The 24683-nt window shown below is 53.0% G+C and overlaps 6 protein-coding genes across 6 annotated transcripts; 1 reads left to right on the forward strand and 5 right to left on the reverse strand.

Annotated features, from left to right (window-relative positions):
* Nucleotides 1-571: 571 nt before the first annotated feature.
* On the reverse strand, nt 572-1451 carry MRS44_013504 (uncharacterized protein; the record flags this gene model as incomplete). Its single annotated transcript, XM_046274433.2, has 2 exons — nt 572-1346; nt 1402-1451. The coding sequence occupies 2 exons, from the start codon at nt 1449-1451 to the stop codon at nt 572-574; spliced, it is 825 nt and encodes a 274-aa protein (XP_046123265.2).
* A 1705-nt stretch (nt 1452-3156) lies between these two features.
* Nucleotides 3157-4353, forward strand: MRS44_013505 (uncharacterized protein; the record flags this gene model as incomplete). The annotated part of the gene is made up of 1 exon (XM_065616975.1): nt 3157-4353. One exon carries the CDS (start codon nt 3157-3159, stop codon nt 4351-4353), a length of 1197 nt encoding a protein of 398 aa, XP_065473047.1.
* Nucleotides 4354-7546: 3193 nt separating this feature from the next.
* MRS44_013506 (uncharacterized protein) lies at nt 7547-8484 on the reverse strand (the record flags this gene model as incomplete). The annotated part of the gene is made up of 2 exons (XM_065616976.1): nt 7547-8290; nt 8416-8484. 2 exons carry the CDS (start codon nt 8482-8484, stop codon nt 7547-7549), a joined length of 813 nt encoding a protein of 270 aa, XP_065473048.1.
* A 1465-nt stretch (nt 8485-9949) lies between these two features.
* Nucleotides 9950-10864, reverse strand: MRS44_013507 (uncharacterized protein; the record flags this gene model as incomplete). Its single annotated transcript, XM_065616977.1, has 3 exons — nt 9950-10033; nt 10105-10571; nt 10684-10864. 3 exons carry the CDS (start codon nt 10862-10864, stop codon nt 9950-9952), a joined length of 732 nt encoding a protein of 243 aa, XP_065473049.1.
* Nucleotides 10865-12280: 1416 nt separating this feature from the next.
* On the reverse strand, nt 12281-13309 carry MRS44_013508 (uncharacterized protein; the record flags this gene model as incomplete). Its single annotated transcript, XM_065616978.1, has 2 exons — nt 12281-13108; nt 13274-13309. The coding sequence occupies 2 exons, from the start codon at nt 13307-13309 to the stop codon at nt 12281-12283; spliced, it is 864 nt and encodes a 287-aa protein (XP_065473050.1).
* Nucleotides 13310-16323: 3014 nt separating this feature from the next.
* Nucleotides 16324-23176, reverse strand: MRS44_013509 (uncharacterized protein; the record flags this gene model as incomplete). Its single annotated transcript, XM_065616979.1, has 3 exons — nt 16324-18844; nt 18905-19974; nt 20054-23176. 3 exons carry the CDS (start codon nt 23174-23176, stop codon nt 16324-16326), a joined length of 6714 nt encoding a protein of 2237 aa, XP_065473051.1.
* Nucleotides 23177-24683: the final 1507 nt, after the last annotated feature.

Genomic DNA, 24683 nt, shown 5'->3' on the forward strand with positions numbered 1-24683 from the left:
TTGGTAGCGTGGCGCCTAGCACTGCGTTTAGCCCATTGTCGACGACGCTCTTTTCGTCGGTTTTCGGACGCTTTTTCTTTTTTTTTGAAGATTTGTCTTGACGCAGCTTGGCAACCTTATTCAAATAGAGCAAAGCTTTTCCATGAGCTAATTAGATTGTAGGCATGGCCCACTTGGATAAGCTTGTCGTTCTCAATCCTCTCAAGGCATTCTTGCCGAACAACCTCTTCGATCGACTTTACTGAATGGTCTCTTTCGCTTATCACTTTCAGGTAGACGTTCCTGGTGAGATGTCGGGGATGTCCACAGACACTGACCGATTCATCAAGTAGTTGCCGTGAGACCGGGCAATAAAACTATCGGCATTAGGGCTATCTCAGGAAGGGAGGCGGAAGTGCAGGTGGAAAGAGTACTGGCCGTGCAGTCCCCCAAAATAAATAGCGGCGATCTAGTTGCGATACTACAACCACGAGAAGTGAGCTTTGCGTTACCTTGATGCGAAACGTTCCTGGTAGCTGGCCTTCCAAGGGACGTCCTGAACCTCTATGGTTCATTCCTTGGAGCCATCGCTCTAGGGACCTTCCCAGATGCCTTTGCGAGCATCGCCCCAAGGGTTGCGTAACTTGACCAAACGGTGGCCATTCTTCCGTGAACGCGCTTCCAGGACGATATAGGCATGGGCCTCGGCGATGCCGTCGCGCTCACCCTTTCCGTTTGCTAGATAGCCAGTGGATGCGCCGAAGAGAAAGTCTTGGTTGACTTTGGACATTTCCCTGTGCCAGAACAGCTCTGTATCGAGGATATCAGAAGTTGCTAGTTCCGTGGTGACACCACCGGTCAGGTCCTCCAAGCCTTCGCTAGTCCAGCCACCGGCGAGAGAAGAATAGCCGCCGTGCACTTTCGCGTACGCCTTCTCGATGAGAGACACCCAGGTCTCGTTTTGATCTCTGCGCTGGGCAAAGAAGAGAGATTTAGATCCTGTCCGGTACCTTTTCCGATACAGGTTCTCGGTGCCGTCTTGGCCGACTTGTACCAACAGATCTCTCTGCGTACTCCGAGAGTCCCAACAGGGTGATTTGAGGTACAGCTTGTCGTCAATGATGGAGTATATCCACTCCCCATCTCGGTAAAAGACGAACCCGTAGACGCCGATCGTCGTGCTGTAGCTAACGCACGTCCGCTTGACAGCGGTGGGGATGTTAGCAAGAGCAACTAAGCCTGTCATCAACCAGCAGTCGCTCAAGTTGCCCTGCGTAATGTCGCCACCCTGGATGCGTTCCATGAATGTGGGCTGCTCCAATATCTCGTGGACTCGCTTGACGGCCTTGGGTACTTTGTCCTCCGAGCTTGACAGAGACACGGCGCTCAAGTCGTAATTTTCTTCACATAAACCATTCAGACAATCTCCTTTCTAGTGTTTCAAGTCCCAGTCCTAGAGTAAGGCCAGTCATCGTTGGAGAGCCGGGGGAGAAGGCGAACTGACCAGATCCCAAGTTAGGTCACGCTACCGCATATTGACACGCTTGCATTCGTCAACAATCTTTTCGACTTTTCTTCGACATTTTACGGCGGCTCAGGCATAATCATCTTGTAGCAACTTGTTCGACTGACAAATATTGAGGGCGCCCGGGTCCGAGTCGGAAGGAATGACGTTAACGACTTGACTAAACTCCCGTTGAGAGAATCTCGTCCATATACAGTCGACTGACGTCTGCGATGACTCGTTCTTGTCTCTTCTACTTTTCCCTCTGTGCGAAGAGATGCTCTTAGTACCCCTCCCTCCCCCACCCCCCGGCACGTCAGAAGTGTGAGGGCTCATTGCGTTGGTGTCGGCCCTCATGTAGGAATGTTTGGTTGCTAGTCCGTTGGTGGGCGATGCCTTGGCGAAGTAACAGTAAGCTGCGTTAGATATAGTATGCCAAAAAGACATTGAGGATGAGTTGCTCTGGGTAGGGCATTCGAGGTTATTAAAAAGGAGCGATGCAGGCATGAATAGGTCGCTCGCATGGTCTAGACTACACTGGGACAAATAAGACGCAGTCTTGTTTCGGTCCTTTGGCACAACTCAGAATGGTGTCTCATCCATCGCCTTTGGATGGGGACCTGTAGTCTAGCTATTTTGCGCGCGACGTTGCCTCCTTGCGTGCTTTGAATAGGTCATCAAGTATATCTATGTTGGTGCCTCAATCTACGGATGCTTTGCGACTGCATCTTGACCATATCAAATATTTTATAGCGAGCTAAGCGATGGACTTTAAGATCATCGCAAGGGTGTGATGAGACTAGGGCTTTGAGGCGAGCTAGGCATAGATGTATGAATGTATTATTGTTGTTGGTAAGTTCGGCAGTCTCGGAAGAAAAGATCGAATTCCAAAGGGGAAAAGAACCTTGTCATGGCCAGGTGGAGAATTGACGGTCGGCAGCAGGCTCGCCTCGAGTCGGCGGGGCATTTTCCGAGGACATTGGGACGACGCAGATGGTAGTCGGAGAGCATCATATTCACAGGCCACAGTTGGTTGGACGCGCCAATTACAGCCTATTATCAATCGAGTCGTCTGTCTATTAGTGATGAAGTTGACTAATGTACGTGTGTAGGATAAAAAGACAGAAAAGCAACAAGTTAGTTATAACAAGTTGCTCTGCTCTTCGTCAGACGTCTCAATATTGACCCGACTTGTCGCAAGTTCATTCCACAACGCCTTGCCCTCGGTCGTGCTGACCGTTCTTGGCCACCACTTGTCGGCAACTTGGTCGCCACCTGCGTATCACGCACCCACTCTCAGTTTGAGCCATCCTTCCTTCATTCCGCAGGTGGGGTGGTTTGTTAGGGGCTGATCTGTTGAAGGTTATACGGCAGATCTTGGACTCTGATACTATTTAGTCCGCTTCAGTAGAGGCACGTAATTGCCATTTTGAGTCCCGGCCAAATCCGAATGCCCCATCCGGAGCGAGGAACAACCCCTATAAAGCGACTAGGCTCAGATCTGAAAAGCATGTCATGGGAGCTTACACAAGCCCGAGTCTCGTTGGATTTCAGTCAATTCCGAGTTTGGGAAAACCGTATTACCTGACACAAGTGTCATAGGGAACGACCGGGTGCCAACGGTTCTAGGTCCTTGTTGTAACGAACCTGTTCCGCTTTGCCGTTCAATCATAATGATAGAGACACCAACGGGACTCTTCGAGCTGCTACCGAACGAGACTATCCTGCACCTCGCTGGTCTCTTGCCAATCGCAGACGTTGTATCCCTGAAGCGCGCAACACATGGCCTTTTACCGGTTCTGGCTGAACGCATCGATCCGTCTCGATACCTCCAAAGCACGGGCCCTTTTGCCGACAGCACCGAGTTATTGGAGGTAATGGCAAGACACGGTGCAGTGCTTTCCGGATCTAGAGCTCTGGAATACTTTGTTCCGGGGTCTTCCACAAACGATTCCGATTGGGATTTCTATGTGCCCCCTATACTGCCATCGATCATAGCAGTCAAGAATGCCCTGGAGAAGTCGGGTGTGACATTTGAATCCAGCCTTGAGTCGGCCGCCCGAAAGTTGAGAGAGAAGTCAGAAGTGGTTTTGAACCAGAACCAGATCGTTTCTATCGCCTACGAGGCATTCTTTAACAAAAGTTCATGGTCGATGGAGCAGCGGATAGTGATCAATAGCGTCCGCTACATGTACCCAGCGTTAAGGGATATGACAATACACGTTCGCGAGAATGGCTCGGTCGGCTGGATGGAGGATCTCATTCCCATCTTCATACGGGAGGGCGGCCGTGTAACTTTCCTGCCGCCGCACGAAGAGATCACCCATGTATATCCCGAGAACGTCGCGTCAAAGGTTCTCTCTGGCACGGCCCATCGGAACGGAAGTGCGGTGTCCGTCCAGTTAGTGGTCGGAACAATCGATCATCGAATGACCTCCATCACCGATGGCTTATCGCAGACGGTGTTTGGGAGCATTTTGTCTTTCTACGGAAGCCACGTGCAGTGCATGCTGAGCAAGCATATAGCCATACATCTGTATTACCGTCTTGCATCAGGGAAGCGCGCATTTCGTTGGCAAGTTCCTGAAGCTGTCCATCGAAAGGCGGAAGATGCCGTGGAAAAATACGTCACTCGCGGATTTCGGTTTATAACAGCGTCTGACAACGGGGAGGAATGGACTTTTCGCTCTGCCCAAGACAGTGACTCGTTCTTGATCGAGTTTGATGCCTGTGAGCACTATGTGCCTACTTTGTCACAAATCAAGGATTTGCGATGGTGCCATATGGGCGAGATGATCCAGATGTCTCCACACCCGAGAATGACGGATTCGCGACATGAGTTGCTCCGTTTTGGCATCGTCAGTAGGTAGAGATACTTTGCCGAGGCGACCCCCAATATCGACCATAAGGTACAAGCCACGCGCTAGGGTATTGCAGAGTAACTTAGTTACAACCACCACAAGATAATCTCTTTTGATGAAAAGCGCGGAAAGTTTACCTAGAACGCGGCAGAATGGCCAACCATGTGACCGTATTTTGAAAGCCTCGAGACTTCTGATCATTGTATAGACGTGTTTTGATAACAATAAGGGAAAATGAGGCTGCAAAAACTGTCCCTGCATGGCCGTTTTCAAAGACCAACCGGGCGAACCGACCGGCCAGGCCTAGGGTTGGCCCCGATAGCGATCTTTAATGACAAAGGTAGCACGGTAAATACGGTTTACGACGGCTTAATACGGGGTGGAAAATAATCCTTAGAATCACTAAACATCGATGGTACAAGCAGCTGGATCAGGGGCTGGTTATTTTTCTTCTGGCGATTTGCGAAATGAGAGGTTTCTCTCACCATGAGGCTATCATAGGCATACTAAGTCTGGATGAGATACTTGACTCCTAGATCTATTACCAAATAATCCAAGATCTCTAGTATAAGTAATAATCATCCACAAGGTATGATTACAACCCCTTTGGCACGAAACGTCCTACCCTGCCTTGGGCCGCTAATGTTGAAATGCTTCCATCCATCTGCTTCAGTACTTTCCAGTTCGATGCCTAAGAAACGATGTAATACTGCTATGGCTTCATCCACTCGGCTAGTTTTTCGATCATGGCATTTGTCCCAATATGCAGCGATTCGGCGTTTTTTTTCACTCGCGCCATCATGTCCGATATTTCATCGAATTGGCTGTCAAGCTTCTGGGTGGTTTGATCTTCGCTGCCCCCCTCCCATTCCATATCATACGCCAGTTGTTGAACGGAGAACAAACGAAAACCAAGATCCTCCATGAGGGCTATGGTTTCTGCTATCGTGTCTCTTCGCTCAAGTAGCACCGATTCCGATACGAGACGAGTTGCGGCTTTGTTTCGTGAGCATGTAATCAACATAAAGTCGTTTACCGATCGAGCATTTTCCCAATCGTTGCTAAGCGAGCTGAGCGACTCTTGCAGAGTCCTAAGTCGGCCTTGAACGCTAAGCAGGCGTGGCGCGGATGGCTCAGAGGAATCAGCAAGTGTTGACATGTCGAGCAATGGCAGATTCACGAGGATTTACTGTGCAGACCTGACCACTTGCCAATGACAGCTCTGTGGGTTCTTTTATTCTCCAGGCGGGCCACTATTTAGGATTTTATCATACTTTGGACGTGGAATAGGCGGGAATTGGACAATATAAGCAGAATCCGAGATCGCAAGGCCGCTATTTGGCCGTAAAAATCGGTATTTCTGAGCCGTCCGATCTCCCTTCCGAATAATATTCGGCGCGCTTATCTCTAGATAGTCTGTTTGGAATGAGGCTTGTACAGTAGAGTATCTGGGAATGAAACAACACATAGCCACACTATCAGCGTGAAGTTCGGGTCCGACATACCTATGTGGACCACAACAAGGGCCAACTCCATTCCAGCCCTGAAGACCTGCCGAACAAAAGATTAATGATAATCGGTCACCACAGAGATCAAACGAAGCTTGAGGCGTACGCATCCAGACCCGGAGGGATTCCATCTACCCATCGTGCAACGAATTGTATAATATTGTATTAGATGGTGCCTTTTGTTCCCACGTGCTTCATGGTAGGATTTGAGTGGTGTAGTTGTCACTTCTTTACCAACTATGGACAGTACTACAGTTATAATCGATCCCATAAAAGCCAGGCGTTGGATGAAGATACTCTCAAGAGCAACTTAGAAAGCCCTCTCCCCAGACTCTTTGCTGTTTTCCCTCTATTTAGACAATTGCATGGAAAAGTGTGGGAAATGAGAGCACTCGGACTTCTTTCAGAGCTTACTTTGTCATGACCCAATCTTGGCTGCTTTGCGTCGTTTCTGCGCGGCATAAACCGGGAGAAACACCCAAAGACAGATGGCAGCACGTAACGTCTTACGAATCACTTTGTGCCAACTGAAGGTGTCTTGTTCGTTACGTGCACGGCGCCGCTCTATGCTATTGTCTCAGCACCGAATTGCCATGTTATATCGGAATTCAAAAACCTTCCGACGGGTTGTCGACTAACCTTTGACCGCATAATAGCAGAATGTGATTAACAGCAGACTAAAGATGACTGCGGCGATAATAATTCCAACCCGTGCTGCATTAGACAAAGAGCCTTTAGATGGCCTATATTTGCTGCTATTTGTAGCACCATGCGCTGAATGCCCTTTAGATTTCATCATGGTCGATCGGCAAGGAAGATGGGGTTAGGGGTTCGTAAACTCAAAAACCGTATTGTCTAGCTGTCATCGCGTTGGGAAGTTGTTGATCTATATATTTTCTTGGGAGACACATCAGGCTCTTGATTTTACGACGGCCTTAGTACGCCAATGTTCTCCGCAGACGGTTTCGTCCTAATCTTGGAGAAACTATTTTGGCCCCCCGGCACCTTTTCCGTTCCATTTCTCGTATTTACGGCGCAAAGGGGAAGAAAGAAGGGAAGAATGAAAGAAGACAAAAGAGCTGAGTATTCTGCTTCCGTAGTTGAAGTTCTTGCCAAGATCGAATTTGGGGATGACTCTTTATTTTCTATCTAATGAGGGTCTAAATGTTAGTCTTTTATAGTTAAAGTCTGTTGCCAGGACTGAGACTTCTGTGTGTTTGATCCTTCGGATAGTCTCTATCCGGCTCGGATAGGCCCTATCGGTGTCACACTATTGAATGAGCGACCTGATCTTGACAGCGACCGTGACACCTGTCATATTACCCAGCAACCAGCTTTGTCAATGTACTCATCTTCTTCATCAGCCTTCGACTCTTTGCGTGCTCGGTATTCTATGTGCTTCTCTAATTATTGCCTCCTGTCAGAGCCCTTCGTGGCAATGTTCCTGTGCCGCTAGTTCGACCGCTGACGATGTTGACCATGGCTGGCATCAGCCGCCTGATGTTCATTTCAGCATATTGAACCTCCAAGTATGAGCTCCCGTACAGCGCCCGCGGATCTTGCTTGATGAATGGCGAAGGATCGTAAAGCGTATCGATCCTCCGCCATCTTTTTTTTTTTTCTTTTTTTTTTTCATTCTTTTTTTCCCTTGTGAAGGATAGCTGGGCAAATCCAGCTATCGTGACCTCGGCCTTTTAAGGCTTCCTGACGGTTACAGGAGGCAGCTTTGAGTGGATAGACGACATGGTCTTCCCATCATTCTGAGCTGGACTATTAGGTGTGACATTGATGAAATCTGCCCAGTCAAAGTGTGATGCTGGAGTGGCAGGGACGAGATTGCCGCTGCCGAGTGGGCTGACTGACGGAACCGGGTCTGGATTATTTGTTTCCTGTAAGGCAGTAGACGGGAACCTTGGCATGAGTGACGGTCGCAGATTAGTGGCGTGGAAAAGTCGGGCAGTTGATAAGTCGTCGTCCCTTTCAGGAACGGTCGGGCTAAATGGGGGATTACCGATATATTGGACCACTGAGGCGATACGTCCGCGATAGGTTTGGTCGACGATCGATGGCTGAGAACGCGCTTCACTATCTTCACTATGCTTCCGTGACTGGTCGTTGAAGGTTGTCACAGTAGTGGGGGATGGGCAGGGTCGTTTGCTGGGATTACATGGGCTATCTTCGACAAACGATGGGCAAAGAGCGCGCTTCCGCGCATTGGCGTGCCCATTGGCCTGCGAGCACGGGTCCGCCTCGTGCGGCGGGCTTGGGAGGGCAGAAGGGTGCGGAAGCTGGGCAGTGAACGCAGCAGAGCGGGAAAGGAGGTCGTATTCGGTCAAATGTCTTTGCCGTATCTCGCCCCTGTATGCCAGCTCTATAGCGCCGAAGGAAAGGTCTTCGCATCCATGGTCGGTTTTAAACTGGGCAAGGGCGAGACGATTCTGCAGCCGGCGAGCAATCTTCCCGTAGAGACAAAGACGAGTCAGCACGATCTCTTTGGGGCCATCACCAGATCCAGACCAAGTCAGTGGGGGTGGGGTGGGCCGAGTTGCGCTGTCGGACTTACCTTGGCTAACTCGGCGCGTCTGAGAACGCTATCGACAACGTCCTCAGGCTTCTTCTGTTGCGGTAACATAGTTGCATGTTCGCCCTGCCTTATCACACGCCTCTTGTTTCACGGCGTCGCCGAAACTTGGATTGCGTGGATAATGATCGTGACGTGTCTCAAAGCGGTGATGAGCCAACAACTCAGGCTGTGTTGTGGCGGCACTCAGGTGACCAGGCCGTACGCGGACCAGTAGCGCTTGGGGTTTCTCCCTGAGTTAGAATTTGGCCGCGGCGTGTTGTAAAACTGTGCAGAGTTGCTGGATGCACTCGATAAAATTGAGACGATTGCTGCTATCATCATCGGCATAAGAGTTTGTGATTCTATCTAAGATTTTTTGAACTCTTACCTAGGACGTCGAGACTTGGTCCTAAAGTTAGGGGGCGGCGGCGCAACTTTCCCCTGCAAAAACTTTTTTCCTTTTTTTTTTTTGGGAGTAGTTTTATTGGGGTTGCCTCACGTGATGACCACACTACAGAATAGACTTCCCGACTCGGAGGGGTTCCTGAGGGATTTCTTCTCTCCTGTAACGGCCTTACGGGGAGTCAATTGCTCGCCTCGGCAGGTATCTCGTCATCTCACGCAGTCAAGACTCGACTTTCACCCTCCCGCCTTCCCTCTGTATATAGCACTACTACAATATACAGGCACTTGCCTCCCTACAGGGGAGCGCGTCGGGCCCTCTCTGACGCTACGGTCTAACACGTTTACGTATAAGACCGCAGCGACAGGTGACCTGTTGCGGCCAAACTATACACACTCTGCCCCTCTTGACTGCGTGAGGTCGCCAATGGATTTTTTTTTTTTTAATTAGCTCCATCAAGTTCGGCCTAACCAGTAGAGGCGTCGGAGGATGATCCACAAGACCCATTTCTTTGCCGTCACTTCTCAGACAATGAATGGCCTTCCTCTGTGCTAGTGTCAGCTGATGCTGCTTCCTCTTCGTGCATATCAAGGCAGAACAGTCTGAAATATTTGGTACCGAAAAAAGAGATTTGGTACCCAGCAAACCCAACCACTGTGGTTGTCTCATTCGGCCTCTCACCAAGACTGAGGATTAATATAGCAGTTAGACAGTTGCACCTGCATCGTGTTTTACGAGCGCCAGGTTCATGAGTGCCTTAGGACCAATGCCCTGTCGGATAGCATTCGTCAGGCAGTCCGAGTAAAGCCAGAACCTAGGATCTTCTGGTTAATTCACTGGCTCGCAGTTTTGCAATCGATCAATTGTAACTTTAGAACTCGGATGGCGCGTCATCCATACAGTATGTTGCACCTTCGTCATCTAATTCCTCCCATGGCTCGATAACATCTGCCCAACACCACCGCCGCGTATCTATTCACTTAAAACAATCCCGTACTCCGTTGATTACATTTGGCCGTGCTCATGATCGATAGCAAACTATGTCTTGGTCATCGTCTTCGCCTTGGTTGTATTCAGGTGAAAATGGCGGATATAGTCTTCAGTCTCCCTCTGGGGATGAGCTGGGCCAGGCTAATTTGGTTTTGACACAGACATGGTAGGATATTCGTAACCGGCCTTTGAGTAGTTGGCTAAGTAGTCGGAAGAGTTAGAAATCTGCAAACTTCATTAGAAACATAGATCTTGAACTATCTCGGAGGAGGTTTGGACCGGCGTAGGTAACTTACGTGTGGCTTTGGCTGGTCGCAGGGGCTGAGCATATTAAAATCCATAGGAGGCATGTAGCCATAAATCATGTCAGTGGCCAGCTCGTCATCGCTGGAGGGCTCCCACTTGGTTGCGGCGCTAGCGTGCATCGCCGAGGTAAGCATCATAGGGACGGTGGAAGTTAGGGGGCAGCTGTGATAGGCACCAGCGGTGGCCATTATCGAATAGGACTGAGCGGAGCCGAATGGAGCCAGGAAGACCTCGTCGGAAGTAGAATAAGTCGAGTAAGTGAACTGAGGGGGGCTGTCGGAGCGGGCTCGAGGGCCATAGATCCCGGGGAAAAAACCGTCAGTTGGCTCCATTGAGGGAATGAACTGGCCTTGAGAGACGACAGGCTTGGCGGCGGTAGAAGGTTGAGGCGTTCCGGATTTGGAGGATCGTTTCGAGTTCTGCTCAAGATCCACGCGACGCTGCTTGAGCTTCTTCCCTACAGGAGGTCATGGGCGTCAGCTTTTGTTGAGAATCAGATTTGTAGAAGTCATCGGGAGTCTAGCCGGGTGGAAGCCAGGTTCTTGGGGTCGCCAAGCGGAGTAACATACGGTAGCTGCGCTGAGCAATGCGGTTCTGTATCCGTCGGCGCTCGGCAAGGTCAGAAATCTTGATCCAGTCCTCATCGGGTTTGGCAAAAGCGCTGAAAGCACTTCTGGCACGCGAGAATTGTCTTGGAAGAGAAGGTGCTGCCACGTGTGAGTAAGCGGGTTGTGGCATGAAGGTAGACATTTTGGGCAAGGTGGACGTTGGTTGATAGTGGGAGTTGAAGTAGAGAGGCGTCGCGGGATTCGATATCGTCGCTCTTGTCAGCGACGAAGCTCTAGATAGCCCAGGCACGGTTGGGACGATAAGTCGAACCTCTGCTCGCCCCCTTCTGTCGGTCTGGCTCTGATATGGACGCAATTGACAGGCAAGAATGGATGGATGTGGTGGAAGGACGAATTGTTCGAGGAGAGGCGGTGGTATTTTAAGAGTTTGAAAGCGTAAAAGCAAACCAAGGCTATGAAGACCTGAGCTGGTAATTGAATCGGTAATAGATGGAGAGCGGACGGTAGGTGAGGAGCAGACACTGTAGATTAAATATTCCCAACGTTAGGCGTAGGAAAGGCCAGCACGGGAGTGACGAGGGATGAACCACCAGGCCGCGGGAGGATTGAGGGCGTATCCAGCGCTTGGTGATGGCCTATGGTCCATGTCTCAAGCCATCTTTCCTCGCCATGTGCGGTCTGCCTTGCACCCCACGCCCGTCTCTTCCCGCATTCTGATGAAGGCTTCCACCGCCACTCTCTCTGACTGGGCGCCGGGCGCCTAAAGTTGAACGTTCTCACCCACTCTCCATTTTGTGCTCTCCATATGCCCTTTTACGCCGTGGGGGATCCGTACGCGGAGCAAGAGGATCAGGGAGGTGTATTCGCGACCACGTCATTGTGTGTAATTTACGACTGAGCCTACTCCTTCAATTCAGCCCTGCAACAGGGCAGCCATCTGCTTCATGGATACGAGCGCTGTCTCTTGGTGCCTGCTGTATTGTTGCTGAAAATTCCCCAGTATTCCGCTGTCATTCCGTCGAACTGTCAAAGGCGAGGCCTCCCATGCTCCACAAGACTGGAAAATGAGTTCGAGCTATAGTAATCGTTGAGCCGGAAAGACCACGGTCAAGTGTGCCAAGGATTTGACCAAAATGCCCTAGTAACCACTCATGCCTGATGGAACCTCTACATGACTGTTCAAGCAGGGAGCACGGTGGGAAGAGATGGAAAGAACGGCTTGTGAACTCGAGCAACGAGAGCCTCATAGCGTGACTCGCTGGGCAGTCAAAGCCTGTCCTTACGCACCCTCGCAAACACCTGGAGCCAGCTCTCTAAGATCTGCGTCATTCAGCATACTTGCCGTTGTGCCTCGCCGCATAGAGGTGTGAAATCCCTCTGACAACTTGAATGGGTGCTCACATTGGTTTCGGCTTGAACCTGGCAACGAATTGACTTACAACTACACACAGCGAAAACAAAACCAATATTCAGAGGGACGATAACTGTATCTAATTTGACTGGAACTTGACGTATAATATTGTGCTGAATGCTCCCCATACCGGTATGAGCTGCTACGCCATTTCTGTCTTATACTGAACGTGCTGTTTGCCATGTATTAAGGAGGAGTGGGGTATCTAACATAGTCTCGGCCTTCCACGTGGCCCTCTTGGGGCGGACTATTGACGTCGCTTGCATACTTGTTGGTGTGCTCGATATGAGGCATGGTAGGATTCATCGCTCGGCAGGTGATGGCAGCTTGCTCAGCTACGAACTTGACAAGCTTCTGTGACGCCCAGGAAAAGTGGCTAGTCGAGTACTTGAGGACTAGAGTGGGTGAAGGGTTATGGAGGTGGTCCGACAGCTGTAGATAATCGGGTTGATCCCGTTCTCCGTCACTGACTTCGGCCCGACCAAGGATAGTTCGTGCAAGGGCGAGGGAGGTTTGGGCCATAATGGAAGGCTTCGTTGAAACGAAATCGCGGTGGTAGAGGGCGATCTCGCGTAGGTAGGCGGCCATGTGCTCAACCTCTTGGTCCTCTCCTTCTTCCTCCACCAATTGTTGTGAGAAAGAGTCGGCAGTCGGGTGCCCAATGACCCACTCAAGGGTATCGAGCACATGCCACTCCATCCGGATAAACATGCTGACGTTGTACAGTTCGCAGCACATGGTATTGAGCTCGTGGATTTTGGGGACGTGGCGCTTCTTATCGCTGTACTTGGCGGAAATGAGGAGTGCGGTGCATCCGACCAGCTGGTAAAGCTCCTTATACACCTGTCGCTTCGAGCAGTACCGGTCAAGGAGATTGACTGCGAGAAAGAGCGTCTCGGGAAGGAGATTGAAGGCAGCATGGGCCTCGACGAGGAAGTCGATGAGGTACGGCCTCATGAACCATTGGATATGGGGCTGCGTGTCAATGAGAGAAGTATTGGGCAGAGTTTCATTCTAGTATTGATCAGTAAAAGTCATGATGGAAATGCGCTTGATGCTCGGACATGCCTCCATATACTCTCTATGCTGGATGATGTCCTCTAGATATTCGTCGCGTATCAGCCATGAAAGCTTCCCGGCAATGATGTCTTGCCGTTGGTGACCATTCGAGCTGAAAACTTCCTCAGCAGTAAGACTTTGATGCTGGTTGGCCATATTGAATTCGATGAAGAGGGTGTTGTCGTGATGGCCCGCTATCTCGGGTAAAAGGCAGCGATGTAAAGGAGGTAAAGTATGGACCTGGCCGAGTATAGAGAAGGCAAAGATTGCCCTTGGCCTCAGGTGATTAAATAGACGATCAAGGTATCCTGTTATGTCTTTGGCCGCCGAAGCAGGATTTTCCACTCCTGGTAGCTGCCCGAACGTGGACTCGACGCCCTCGTCAGAGGTTTACGTTGTCCCCCCACAGCGCCTTGCAGAGTGGACACCGTGTGTATGTGTGTGTTTTGGGGGTGAAATCCGGATGGACAAGTCAGATACGCTACTTGATAGCAGTAACGGGAAGCGTGCCAAGCCAAGGGAGGCGGGCGGTGGAGCCCTCTCGATGCCCGATTTCATTTTCAATGTCCGGGCTTTCATGGCACGTAAGCTTCTTTTGCGCCTTAAGCAAATCCTTGGAGACACTGTCGTTGAAGGAGGAGAAAGGGTGGGCTGCACCTTGTTCCCGTGATAGCTGCTGTGCGTTCTGGTGACTCGTAAACACTCGTCAAACCCTCGTCCATAGTATGCATGCTTTATTTGGTGGCCAAGACACTTCCCTCATCGAAGGGCCGACCTTACCGTTTAGTAGAAAGCGTTTCCTAGCAGGACGGTAGGGGATGCCCAGGAGAGAGGGGGTGGTTGAACTACACCGCGTTCTGCGTTTAAATCGGATCCGCCTCAGGCAAGACTTCGGGTGGAAGCTCCCTTTTGGGGAAAAACGAGAGAGGTCGTGTGCCGTACAAGAGCGAGAGGAGAGCAGTGATTGTGCGGTATGATATGCGAACGAACTCTTTAATTTCTCGATTGCTATGCCCAGAACTCACTAATACTGTGGGTATGAGCTCACCCCAGTATCCGCTCGAACTGCGCTACCGGGTTCATCTAGGAACGGTCGGGTCCTGTGGACGTATCTCGGGGGCCACGTCATCCTGTGAGCCTCCAGGAACGTGTACGCCTCGTGCTTGGGTTTGTACCTTCTACATCGGTCTGGGGCAGGTCTCAGGAAGGTGTGGTACTCGGTACTCGGGATTATGCCTCGTCTTGGCGCCACCCTGTCTCATCCGAAAGCTCAAGCAGGATAAGGGCTATGTTATAAATAGTGTCTCCTGGTGCAGTCTCTGAAACCCCAAGACTTTCCTCGCATATCACTCTGTTGCCACTTTTTGTGCCTCAATCAAGGAGAAAGAAATAATCGACATTTTTTCCGGCTTACAGCCCCATCGAGAATGGGTACTAAACGGAAACACGAGGGCCAGCACATGCATAGCTCGACAAGAGTTGAACAAAAGTATATGTGAGCATCTTGGATTTACGAAGAAGCCATCTCAGTAACCCCTGAGCTTCTGTTCCCGCAGCCACGGGCGCTAACCTCACGCCAGAGAGAACTTGATCAGCTTGGAATTTCATTTCTTGCCTCCCGAAGACATCCAAAAAGCGCTAGACACAAACAAATACGACCTCAGGAGATCTTACCTCGAGCTGAGCGACATGGTCAACTATTGGGACGTCGACGATCCGCCATGGCCTGTGAAGTGCACTGCCGCGAACACCAGCAGGGAAACTGAAACCTGCCTGATGGATATAAGGCTCAACGATGCCATCAGGAGAGAGATGAACATTACGCTTCAAGCTCTTAGAGAGGAGCGAAGGGAGCGGCTGCGGAGTAGAATTGCTGACCTGGCAACTACGGGGTCTAAGCAGCGCACCAGTCCCGGCCCCCGGAGTGACGAAAACTCGGCCGAGTGTGAATGCTGCTTCGGGAGCTTTCCCCGATCTGGCATGACACGCTGCAATGCCGAGAAAAGCCACGTAAGTGATGCTGAGTGCTATTCTTGATTCTATTTGGCGTGCTGGTTGACTTTACCAAGTGGTTTTGCGTGCAGTGTGCTTGTCGCAATGCCGAAGCTGTCGTCGGGAGAGCGCAGCATGAGATTCGTTGCATGTCCATCGAACCCTGCGGTGCTGGATTCTCACAACAGCAGCGGAAGTAGTTCATTGACGATACTCTTCAGAAGGCACTAGACCGGATTGAGGCCAAAGAAGTCAAGGAACTCCTTGCCAGGGATGGTGTTGAGCCTCTAAGTCAGTGTCCATTTTGCGGCTTCGCTGCCATCTACCCCCCTATTGAGTCGAGTGCGAACTTCTATTGCCAGGATCCTGCATGCGAAATCATCAGCTGCCGTATATGCCACAACAAAAGCCATGAACCATGGGGTTGTGCTGGTGTTGTCCGAGGCCCAGGCTGGCGATCAATTCAATCTAGGACATCGATTGAGTTGAAGCATGGATGGCACGGTCAATTCTATGGCACTTGCGCGCTCGCACGGTTCACTTGTTGATCTTTTGTCCACCAGATGTGTGATTGAATTGAATTGATCGCCAGCCTGCCGAGGCCAGAAAAGCGCAACCGATGCGCAGAGGGTGGAGGAGGCCAAGTCAATGGCCCTCATCCGGAAATGCAACAAATGTGTGAACCATCCCTCTTTTTGGCATATCTATAACTAAAGAATGACGGACACAGGTCAAACCCCCTTTGTCAAGTCGGACGGGTGCAACAGGATGAAATGCCCCCTCAAAAGTTGCGGCAACATGCAATGTTATGTATGTTCCACAACCTGCGATTACAACCACTTTGGTATCACTGGCAAGTGTCCTCTATTTGACAACACCGAGGAACGCCACCAGATGGAAGTTGAGTCGGCAGAGCAAAACATGAAGAGGGAGATAATGGGGGAGGATCAGAACAGGACTCGTGGCAACCTGCACGCTATGTGCCGGTCACATTTCTAGGTCAAGAACACAAAACAAAGCCTCGCTCTTGCCTCTTCTTCCAAAAGATCCACTCTACTCTATTGGTCGTGGCTCAACCAATGCCTTGAGGAACGAAAGGTCTATGCCCCGCCCTCACCCCTCAAATTCCCGCTTCTGATTGGCTCCAAAGAATTGACCAGGATGCGTTTCAAAGTCCGTCATGATTGGTCGTCGGTGCCTTGTTTCTTCTCCCTGTGTCTTGTCCTAGGAAGCGCGTTTCCCAGCCGCCCGCCGCCGCCTGATCCCCCTCTCCCATTCATCATCAAACCATCAAACAGGCGCAACGCCTCCTGAACCGTCCTGTCGCTCAGTTTCTCCAGTCTCGCCTGCGCCGCAGTCATTTCTTCGGGGACCCTGTTTCCCACCAGGTCTCTCTCCCGCACCTTGGACACCAGCATGATGCCGTCCAGCGTCCGACAACGCGACAGCTGAACGTACAGGCTGTACGGGTCGCACTGCGAGGGGACGACGCGTCCGTCGACGTTTGTCGTCCGCGTCCCTCGCAGCTCCAGAGCTACGCGCTCGAACGTCCCGCCCTGCACTTTGTAGTCTGTGCAGGCAAAGGCCGCCGCGCACGGCAGACCCTTTCGGCTGACATCGTTCTTTTGCCACGGCCGTTTCCGCTGGCATTGTATCTTAACGCTCATGGGCGTCAGGAGGATCGTGCCCTGCGGCATCCCGACGAAGTGGAAGTCTCTTGTCGTTTCCGACTCCAGGATTATCCCCGCCGGCGGCCCGAAGTGGATCGTCATGTCGGCCGAGATCCGATGCCCCGGGTACGCCTTGTCGACAATGACCTCCACCGCCAAGTAGCTGGCCCCGTTCACCAGCTTCAGCCCCTGATGGGTATTGTGGTTCACAACGACGGGCATCCCCGGCACGAACATGAGGACGGCCGGCACCGGTATCGCGCTATCGTCGCCCTGGTTCAGGATCATGATGGCTTCTTCCTCCGTCGGCAGGCCGTCCTTCCATCTGTGCCCGGAGATGAAGATGCGCATCATAGACCGCTGCTGGACCTGGAACGCCAAGGTTGCCTCCATGTTCAGATTCCACCGGTTCCTGTTCAGCGGCGTCACCACGGTGATGCCTGATTCCCACGGGATCCGCCTGCCTTCGCGGTAGCATCTTGAGTTGAGGAGGTCCAAATCCGTACGGTCCTGCACGCCCGATCGGATCCGCTTTAGCAGTCTCTGCAGCTCCGGATCTCCGGCGGCGCGCACTTGCTCGTTCAGCATGACGACCGTCGTGAATTTCTTCCACAGCGCGTGTGCCTTGTCATGCTGGTGCCGTTGCTCGGCCTTGAACGAGTTGTCTACGTCCCACGAGACGGCCGTGCTGGGGAGGAGGATCGACCGGTCTTGGACCGGGCGGAATTGGTGGAAGTCTCCACAAAAGAGAATGATGGGAATCCCTCCGAAATCCTGCTGCGATCCGCGCAGTCGGCAGAGCTGCTCATTCACGGCGTGCAGCGTTCGTGCTCCGAGCATGCTCACCTCGTCGATGACAAGCACATCTTTCTCCTGCCAGTCCATTCGAGACTGGCCGTGGATGAACCGCTCCGCCTGTTTCGGCAGCCGCACCCCGTCGAGATCTTTGGCCGGGTTCGCGCCCGCGCCTTGGTCTTTTGTGAACCCACAGGCGGAGTGGATCGTGATGCCGTTGATCCGAGCGGCGGCCGTCCCCGACGTCGCCGTGATCAGCAGACGATTCGAGACGCCCTTCTTGGTGAAAAGCTCGACGAGTGCCTCGATGACGCGCGACTTGCCAGTTCCACCCTCGCCGCCGACGAACTGGCAGAGTTGATCTGCGTCGCCCTTCTCCCCGCGATGAATCATGTCCAGCTGGCGGCATATTATCAGGAAAGCGATCGCCTGTCTTTTGTTGAGCGTCAGTCGTGTTACCAGATCCTTGCCAGCTTCGAGGAAAGAGGTCGATGGGCCGAAGTGGACCTGTACACTTGGATCCGCGTCGCCTGCCATCTCCTCGGAGTCCGCCATCGTCATCTCGATGTCCTCTTCCCCAAAGCCGGTGAGCACGCCACGCGCCGCTGCACTGCGACCAGTCCCATGGGCTGAGGCCATGTTTTGTATGCCCTGGATCATTTTCACCCTCTCCTTGGAAGCACATGTCTGCTGCGACTTGATTGCTTTGACCTGATCCTGTAGCGGCACTCTGGCGCCGGAATATATACGCCCTGGCATGTCAATCCGTTTCGGCCCCCCTTCGGGCGTCACGGTGGCCTGGAGCTCGGCCGTCGAGCACAACGCTGATTGTTGAAAGTGGCAGAGCTGCTGCGTCATTGCCAGGAGCTCCGGCGACCCAGCCGTGACCTGGTTCGTGCCTGCTGCACTTCTGATGACGTCGAGAAGCCGCGCTGCGTTTCCTACGTTACCGGACTGGTATAGCGGCCCGGTCCCTTCGCCCGCATCGCCCGCCCCCTCCTCATCGGCATGTGGAGCCGTGGTTTCACCGTCGCCGGATGAGGCCGCCCATTGCTTGGCGTCCCGCTTTGCGTCTTCGGCGGATCGACGGAGCAGTTGCACGTTACCGACGAGGCATGAGATTCTCGGAGACAGCGCTGCCCGTGCCCGCGCCCATATGTCGTTGATGTCGTCTCGCTCTTCGCCCAAGAATGTTTCCCACGGCACAAACAGGGCAAGATGCTGCACAGCTGCTCTTCAGCACGAGAGTTAGTCCCTTCAACCACCTTCGGTTAGGTCGTCGCCACACACATACCTACGATGGCACGACTCCTCTTCGTCGTCTTGTTCAAAATCTTTGCTCAAGTACCCGTCAAGGCAGACGATGGCATGCTTTCCTGGCCGTCGTAGCACCTGCACCCAGTGTTTCCCAGGCGCCCAAGTGCTCTCGAACGGCACCTCTCCCCAAGCACCGGAACTTCCGTTCTTGCCAACACGTTGGAGCCAGACGAGCGAAACGTAGTCATATAGGCACAGGCCTCGCAGGACATCTCCACGATGGTGATAAGCCTCAGCGAAGCTGATTCTTTGGCCTGCTTCTTCCACGACGATCGACTCGTCCACGGAAGCGTCCGCGACCGCTGTGCCGCTCTCCTGCCGGAGGTGTCGCCACCGTCGGAAGACGTGCCAGTAGAGCAGAGATACGTTAAGGTACGCCCAGGCGCTGCTGTTCGTGAACTCGCTCGGGTACCCTAGAAGATGGGCAACGACCTCGACTTGCGATAGGGGCTGCTCTGTGAATATACGGTTCGCCACCCTCATCAGAAACTGTCGCGTCTTGTTTTTTGTACCGTCTTCGTCGCTGGCGGCGCCGCCGCCTCCAGCATCCTCCCCAGCGGCCGGCTGGCCACCTGCTGAGACAACAGGCAACAGTTCTGCGGCCGCAGCGACGCGCTTCCACGTCGGGTCCTCTACTTTGGTCGCATAGTTCGTGACGTAATAGACGAGGGCCATGGTCTTCCGCTGTGTCGCTATGAAGGAGATGTCGTGGTTGTGGCGAAGCCCCACGGCGATGGCCTTGTTCCACCGATTAACCATGTTGTGCGTCCTGCGAATCTGCAGCACGCCGTCTGGCGTGAATGCAGTTTTGTCGACCAATCTCCATGGCGCCTTGAACCGACAGAGGTCGCCCTTCCGTCTCTTCTTGCCCAGGGAATACTTGACGCAGGTCGGACTGTGAGTATGAATCTGCGTTGCGCCGGCACAGAAGTTGGCTTCCTCGTCAAAGGCTGCCGAGAACTGCTCGGTGTTGTCCAGCAGGGAGGAAATGTCGGCCGTCACCGACCGCTCCGCTTGCACGGCGCAGAACCCTTCCTGGTCAAGATCCTACGGAGCATGTCAGCCTAACCCCGTTTACCCACCAGGAGCCCTGGATGGCCAACAGCACGCATTGCGCATTACCTACCTCGGAGAAAACACTATCGACGTATTGGACGATGCGCTCACGATACGCCGCCTGATCCTCCCCGTGGATGTCGGCAAGCATAGAGCTCAGATGCGCGTTTCCATGCAACCAGAGCAGCCCGTGAACGTGAAGCGCCCCTCGTTCGTTGGTTTCCACAGCGCCATAGTACTGGATGATACGCCCGAAAACTGACTCTTCTCCCACTTTCACGTAATGCTCGAAGAACAACGTCATCTCCCTGTGGAAAAATAGGGCCGAGCTCATAGGGTCCGAGATGGACAGCCGCATACGCTTGAATGACATGTCAAGGCTTCGCAAGAACTCTTCGGCTGCCTCGGGATCGCGTGTGCGGTACGCTGCCAGTCGGAGCTTCACTGGGTTCGTAATGTCGTTTGGGTTGATGGTGAACCAAATGGCAGGCACGCCATAGCGAACGATGAGCGCCTGGATCCTGTGCCGCATACTGAGACGGAGCTCCCTGGACATAGGCTGGTGGTAACCATACAGCGAAAGGCTCCTGAGAAGCTCTTTCACACCTTCATCGGTGGTCCTGCCCGAGCTCTCCAGCTCCGCCCTAGCTGCCGCTAACCTGTCTGCAGTCAGCGACCGTACGATGCGCTCCACCTTGCGGAAGTTCTTCCTCGACACGCTCAGCATGCTGACACGACGGTTCCTCGACCGCACGCCCATGTTGAACACCAGAAATGCGAAAATGTGGTGCGTCGCAAATCGGCCACCATGGCGCCGCAGCACAATGTCAGCCCAGGTCCGAAGGCTCATGTTTCGAGATGACAAGAGGTCTCGCGCCGCCGCCTCTGCTCCAAGGATATCGGCGGGACCTCTTTCCGGCTCCAAGGTGGCTTCTTCGGCCAGCCGTGGGCCCCCAAAGCCGAAAGGTAGTAGCGTGGGAAACGTCTTCGCGAAGAACGAGGCTTCAAACGAGTCGGCAAATTCATCCCCGCGACGAACGTGGATGTACGGCTCAGAGCCATCGGCATATCCTCGCCGGCTGTCTCCCGACGATCCAACCCACGTTCTCGGGCCCATACGGCCGTCGTCATCACTTTCACCGACTGCGTCGCAGGCGAACCGCAATTTCTCGGCGTCCGCTACATCTGGCGGTCCGTCCAGTGCGAACATTCCAGACGAGGTGACCTCGTTGATCGGTTTCACCGTCTCGTCAGGCTCAGCGTCCCTTTCAGCCGGAGACTTGTATGCCTTGTTTTCCCCTGCTGTTCCAGTCTCGCATCTAGGCGAGTTTTCTTCTTGATTGAGCGCGGTGAGGATTTCCTCGATATCCACCGAACCCTCGTCGTCCATGGCGCGCTCCGTGGGCGGCACGACTTGCGCAGTTCGTGTTTTCTCCCACGCTGACGGCTCGTTCCGCTCCATGCGATCGTACACCAACGACGGCACCCCATGCGGCGGGGCTCCCCAACTCTCCATCTCCGCCGCGTCGATCTCGATCTCGGCATAGTGTGGATTGTTCTTCTTCAGCCAGACAAGGGCCCTCTCAACAACTCGCCGCCTCACCGATAGGAGGCTTGAAAGATCGCTCGCTCCCGGCTTTTCCGCGCCCTGCCACGACACGTGGATCTCGTCCATGACTCGCACAAGCGGATGGGGGAGCACATTCGTGGCCAGCTCCTGCACATTGTTTGGGAACACCGTGATGTGGCCCTTGACGTGCCTCGGATACCTCACAGTCTGCCTCTGGCCACCCGGAATGCTGTACCTTGTGACAAACCCATAACACGAATTCAGCGCGATGAGTTTCTCCTCAATCAGTGTGAGGCCCTTGAGCTCGTTGGGAAACATGTGCTCACATCCAAGGCGGCTATGAAGCTGAGCCGCTGGCGACAGCCCCCCCTGCTTCAAAAAGCGTATACACTCTGAACAGCCCAAAATAGTCCCTCCAACGGGAAGGCAACTTCGACATGAAAATGGAGAGCGGTCGCCCTTATCGATGCGGCTCGACAACCATCGGTTCCACGCCACCTCTCTCAATTCTTTTTTCGCGCGCTTACGGTAGCACAGCCCGCAGGTCCGTATCGGCAAAGTGCTCGCATCGTGGAACGCTTTGTAGAAGTCTCTCACAGTCGACACCTTCCTCTCGTGCGGTATTGGCGTACACCACGTCTGATCGTTGGACAATCTCTCCTTCACGGCAAAGTCTTCCTCCAAAAAGCGAAGCACGCTCGCCAAGTCTTCGGCCTGCATCTCCCGTCTCCTCTGCCTTCCGGTTCCAGTTCGAACCTGTTTCCTCGGGCGCTCGTCCCGGCTAGGAGGACGGTCTCTCTGCCTCGAATCCGCGAGTTCTTCTCTCGATGGCTCATTCGCTTCTTCAAAACCCGTCTGATGTGGCAGCCCCGGCGACGACCGTCCGACTACGTGCGTATTCCCCGCCGCGGCCTCCGGCTCTTTGCACTGGATAGGCCGGGTGCCCTGCAATTGCTTGGGTTCGATAGGCCCGGGCGTGTATGCTGCATTCCGTCGAAGGAGCGAAGCGCCGCTAACCGCCGCCGTACCGCCCGGCTCATCATCTTCAGGACCCCTCTCCCGAGGCAAAAAGTGTCGATGAAAGAGCGGGGGTTCAGAATTCGCCGCCTCCGGTGCGCCAGGTTCACTGAGCAAGGAGGGCTGCCATGCCGACGACCCCGGTCCAGCAACTCCTCCCGTCCCTCGAAGCTCTCTATCATCAAGCTGAACCGATGGCAGATGTCGCGCGGAACCTCCACTATTGGCCGTATCATGAGACTTCCGTGCTCTATTTGACCGCAAGCCACCTCGCGGAGGTCTTCTGGGCAACGACCTTGCGATTGCTTCCGCATGCTGCCTCCATTCGGTATCTTCAACCTCAGGCTCCTTCGGCAGAATCTGTCGGAACCTTGATGCTGCATTCGCCAGTGAATGGTATCTTGATGAATGTCCCAGCCTCTTGCCCCGTGCGCTGGGCTCCTTTTCGGCAACCGCCACCACATCTACACCGACTCCTGTCATCCCATCTTCCTGCTCTCTCTCCCACAAGCTTACATCATTACCCCCTTGTCCGCTCCCAGCTGACGACGAGCAAGCTCCCACGTGAGCAACCGCCTCATGTGGTTTCGCCGCTGGACTATCCATCCTGCTGCTGCCTTCTCGACATCAATGACTCCAGGCGGGACGGTGGATCACAAGGCTTTCCGCGTCGGACTCCCTTTAGTTGCACGATTTCGCTTCTGGACGATGATGATGATTATGCTCCTTAATACGGCATTGGTTCCTGGAGTATCCCAGCGGTCCGCTAATAGTCCCCTTAACCACCCGCAACCCTTCCTGTATGCCTACAACCCAGACTCTTTGCTCAACTGCCGATGTTGCCCTTTGTGGCGCCGCAACTCCCATCCTTCAAGTCGGTGACACACTTAAGCTGAAACCGTTGCTACCCCGATATCAGCTGATTCCATGTCGGCACTTGGCCTTCATTCACCTGCTTCACAGAATAAGACACTGCTCCATCCCCTACCGTCACATCTCACTTCTGACATTTAACATACATCACTTTCAATGACGTCTCTGCCGCCAAATCGGCCTTGCTCATGACCTAAACCCCGCATTCTTTATCTACTTGAAACCTGAAGCTTTCCCGGACCGCCGTCTGGGCTCTGATCTGCCGAACCCCGCACCCCAGATACTGCGGCCCGCGAGAACTACCACTGCATCTGTATCCATATAGAGACCAAGCCATCGTCACCTCGCTCACTTCCTACTTGCTCTTCCCGACCGCGGCATCTACCATCCTATTACCTCCAGCGTTCATCTCCGGTATTCCTGGCTCGTTTCTGGCAGCCACTGCTCCAGTGTATCATATCTCCTCCCGCTCCCTTCCCCAATGGCCCCTCGAACCCTCGCAAACCTCTCGAGAGCCAGACAAACGCGGGCAGTGATATGTCTATGATGCCTTTCATCAGGAAGTTGAATAGGGATCCACTCGAAAAATCCCCTTATTGTAGCAACAAATGGTCACTTTGTAAAGCAACAAATTGACTGAGATATCTGTTGTCCATCCACCAGTGGCGGCCATCAATATCCCCCAAAGTACGCAAATCCTCCTCGCCCACATTACTCATCCTTGGGCATGCAGACCTTCTTGTGAATCTTCCACTTTGCCCTTTGATGCTCCCTCCTACAATAGCCCCCGGCCCGGAATCGCCCGCAACTCGATGCCTTCTGTCCTTTCCCACACATACCTTACAGAGGCGAACTAGTCATTTGGTCATGATGGATACATGATTCTACAGACGCAAGGTTGCGTCTCCATCGCACGACATTTTCAATCTTGCATTGTGTTTCAGGGCCCCTCGCTTCCTACACCACCTCGACGAGGATGTGCCGGCATACCCTTGAAAGGACCCCATCTCCCGCAGATACCTACATATGTGATCAACATCACCCAATCCAATCCAAAACCAATATTTGATAAACCTTTCGACGCCTGTCCTTGATTGAATTGTCGCTTTGCCATCAGATTCGCCAAACTGGCCACATCGAAGCCGTCAACCCACCAAAAAAATTCTGGAAAAGGAATAACTACATAAATGGTAGTCTGTTGCAATTATTTTCATCAGGAAAGTACACAACAATGCAGCTT

The sequence above is a fragment of the Fusarium solani genome (assembly GCF_023522795.1).
Source record: "Fusarium solani strain SB1 chromosome Unknown bctg00000009, whole genome shotgun sequence".
NCBI lineage: Eukaryota > Fungi > Ascomycota > Sordariomycetes > Hypocreales > Nectriaceae > Fusarium > Fusarium solani.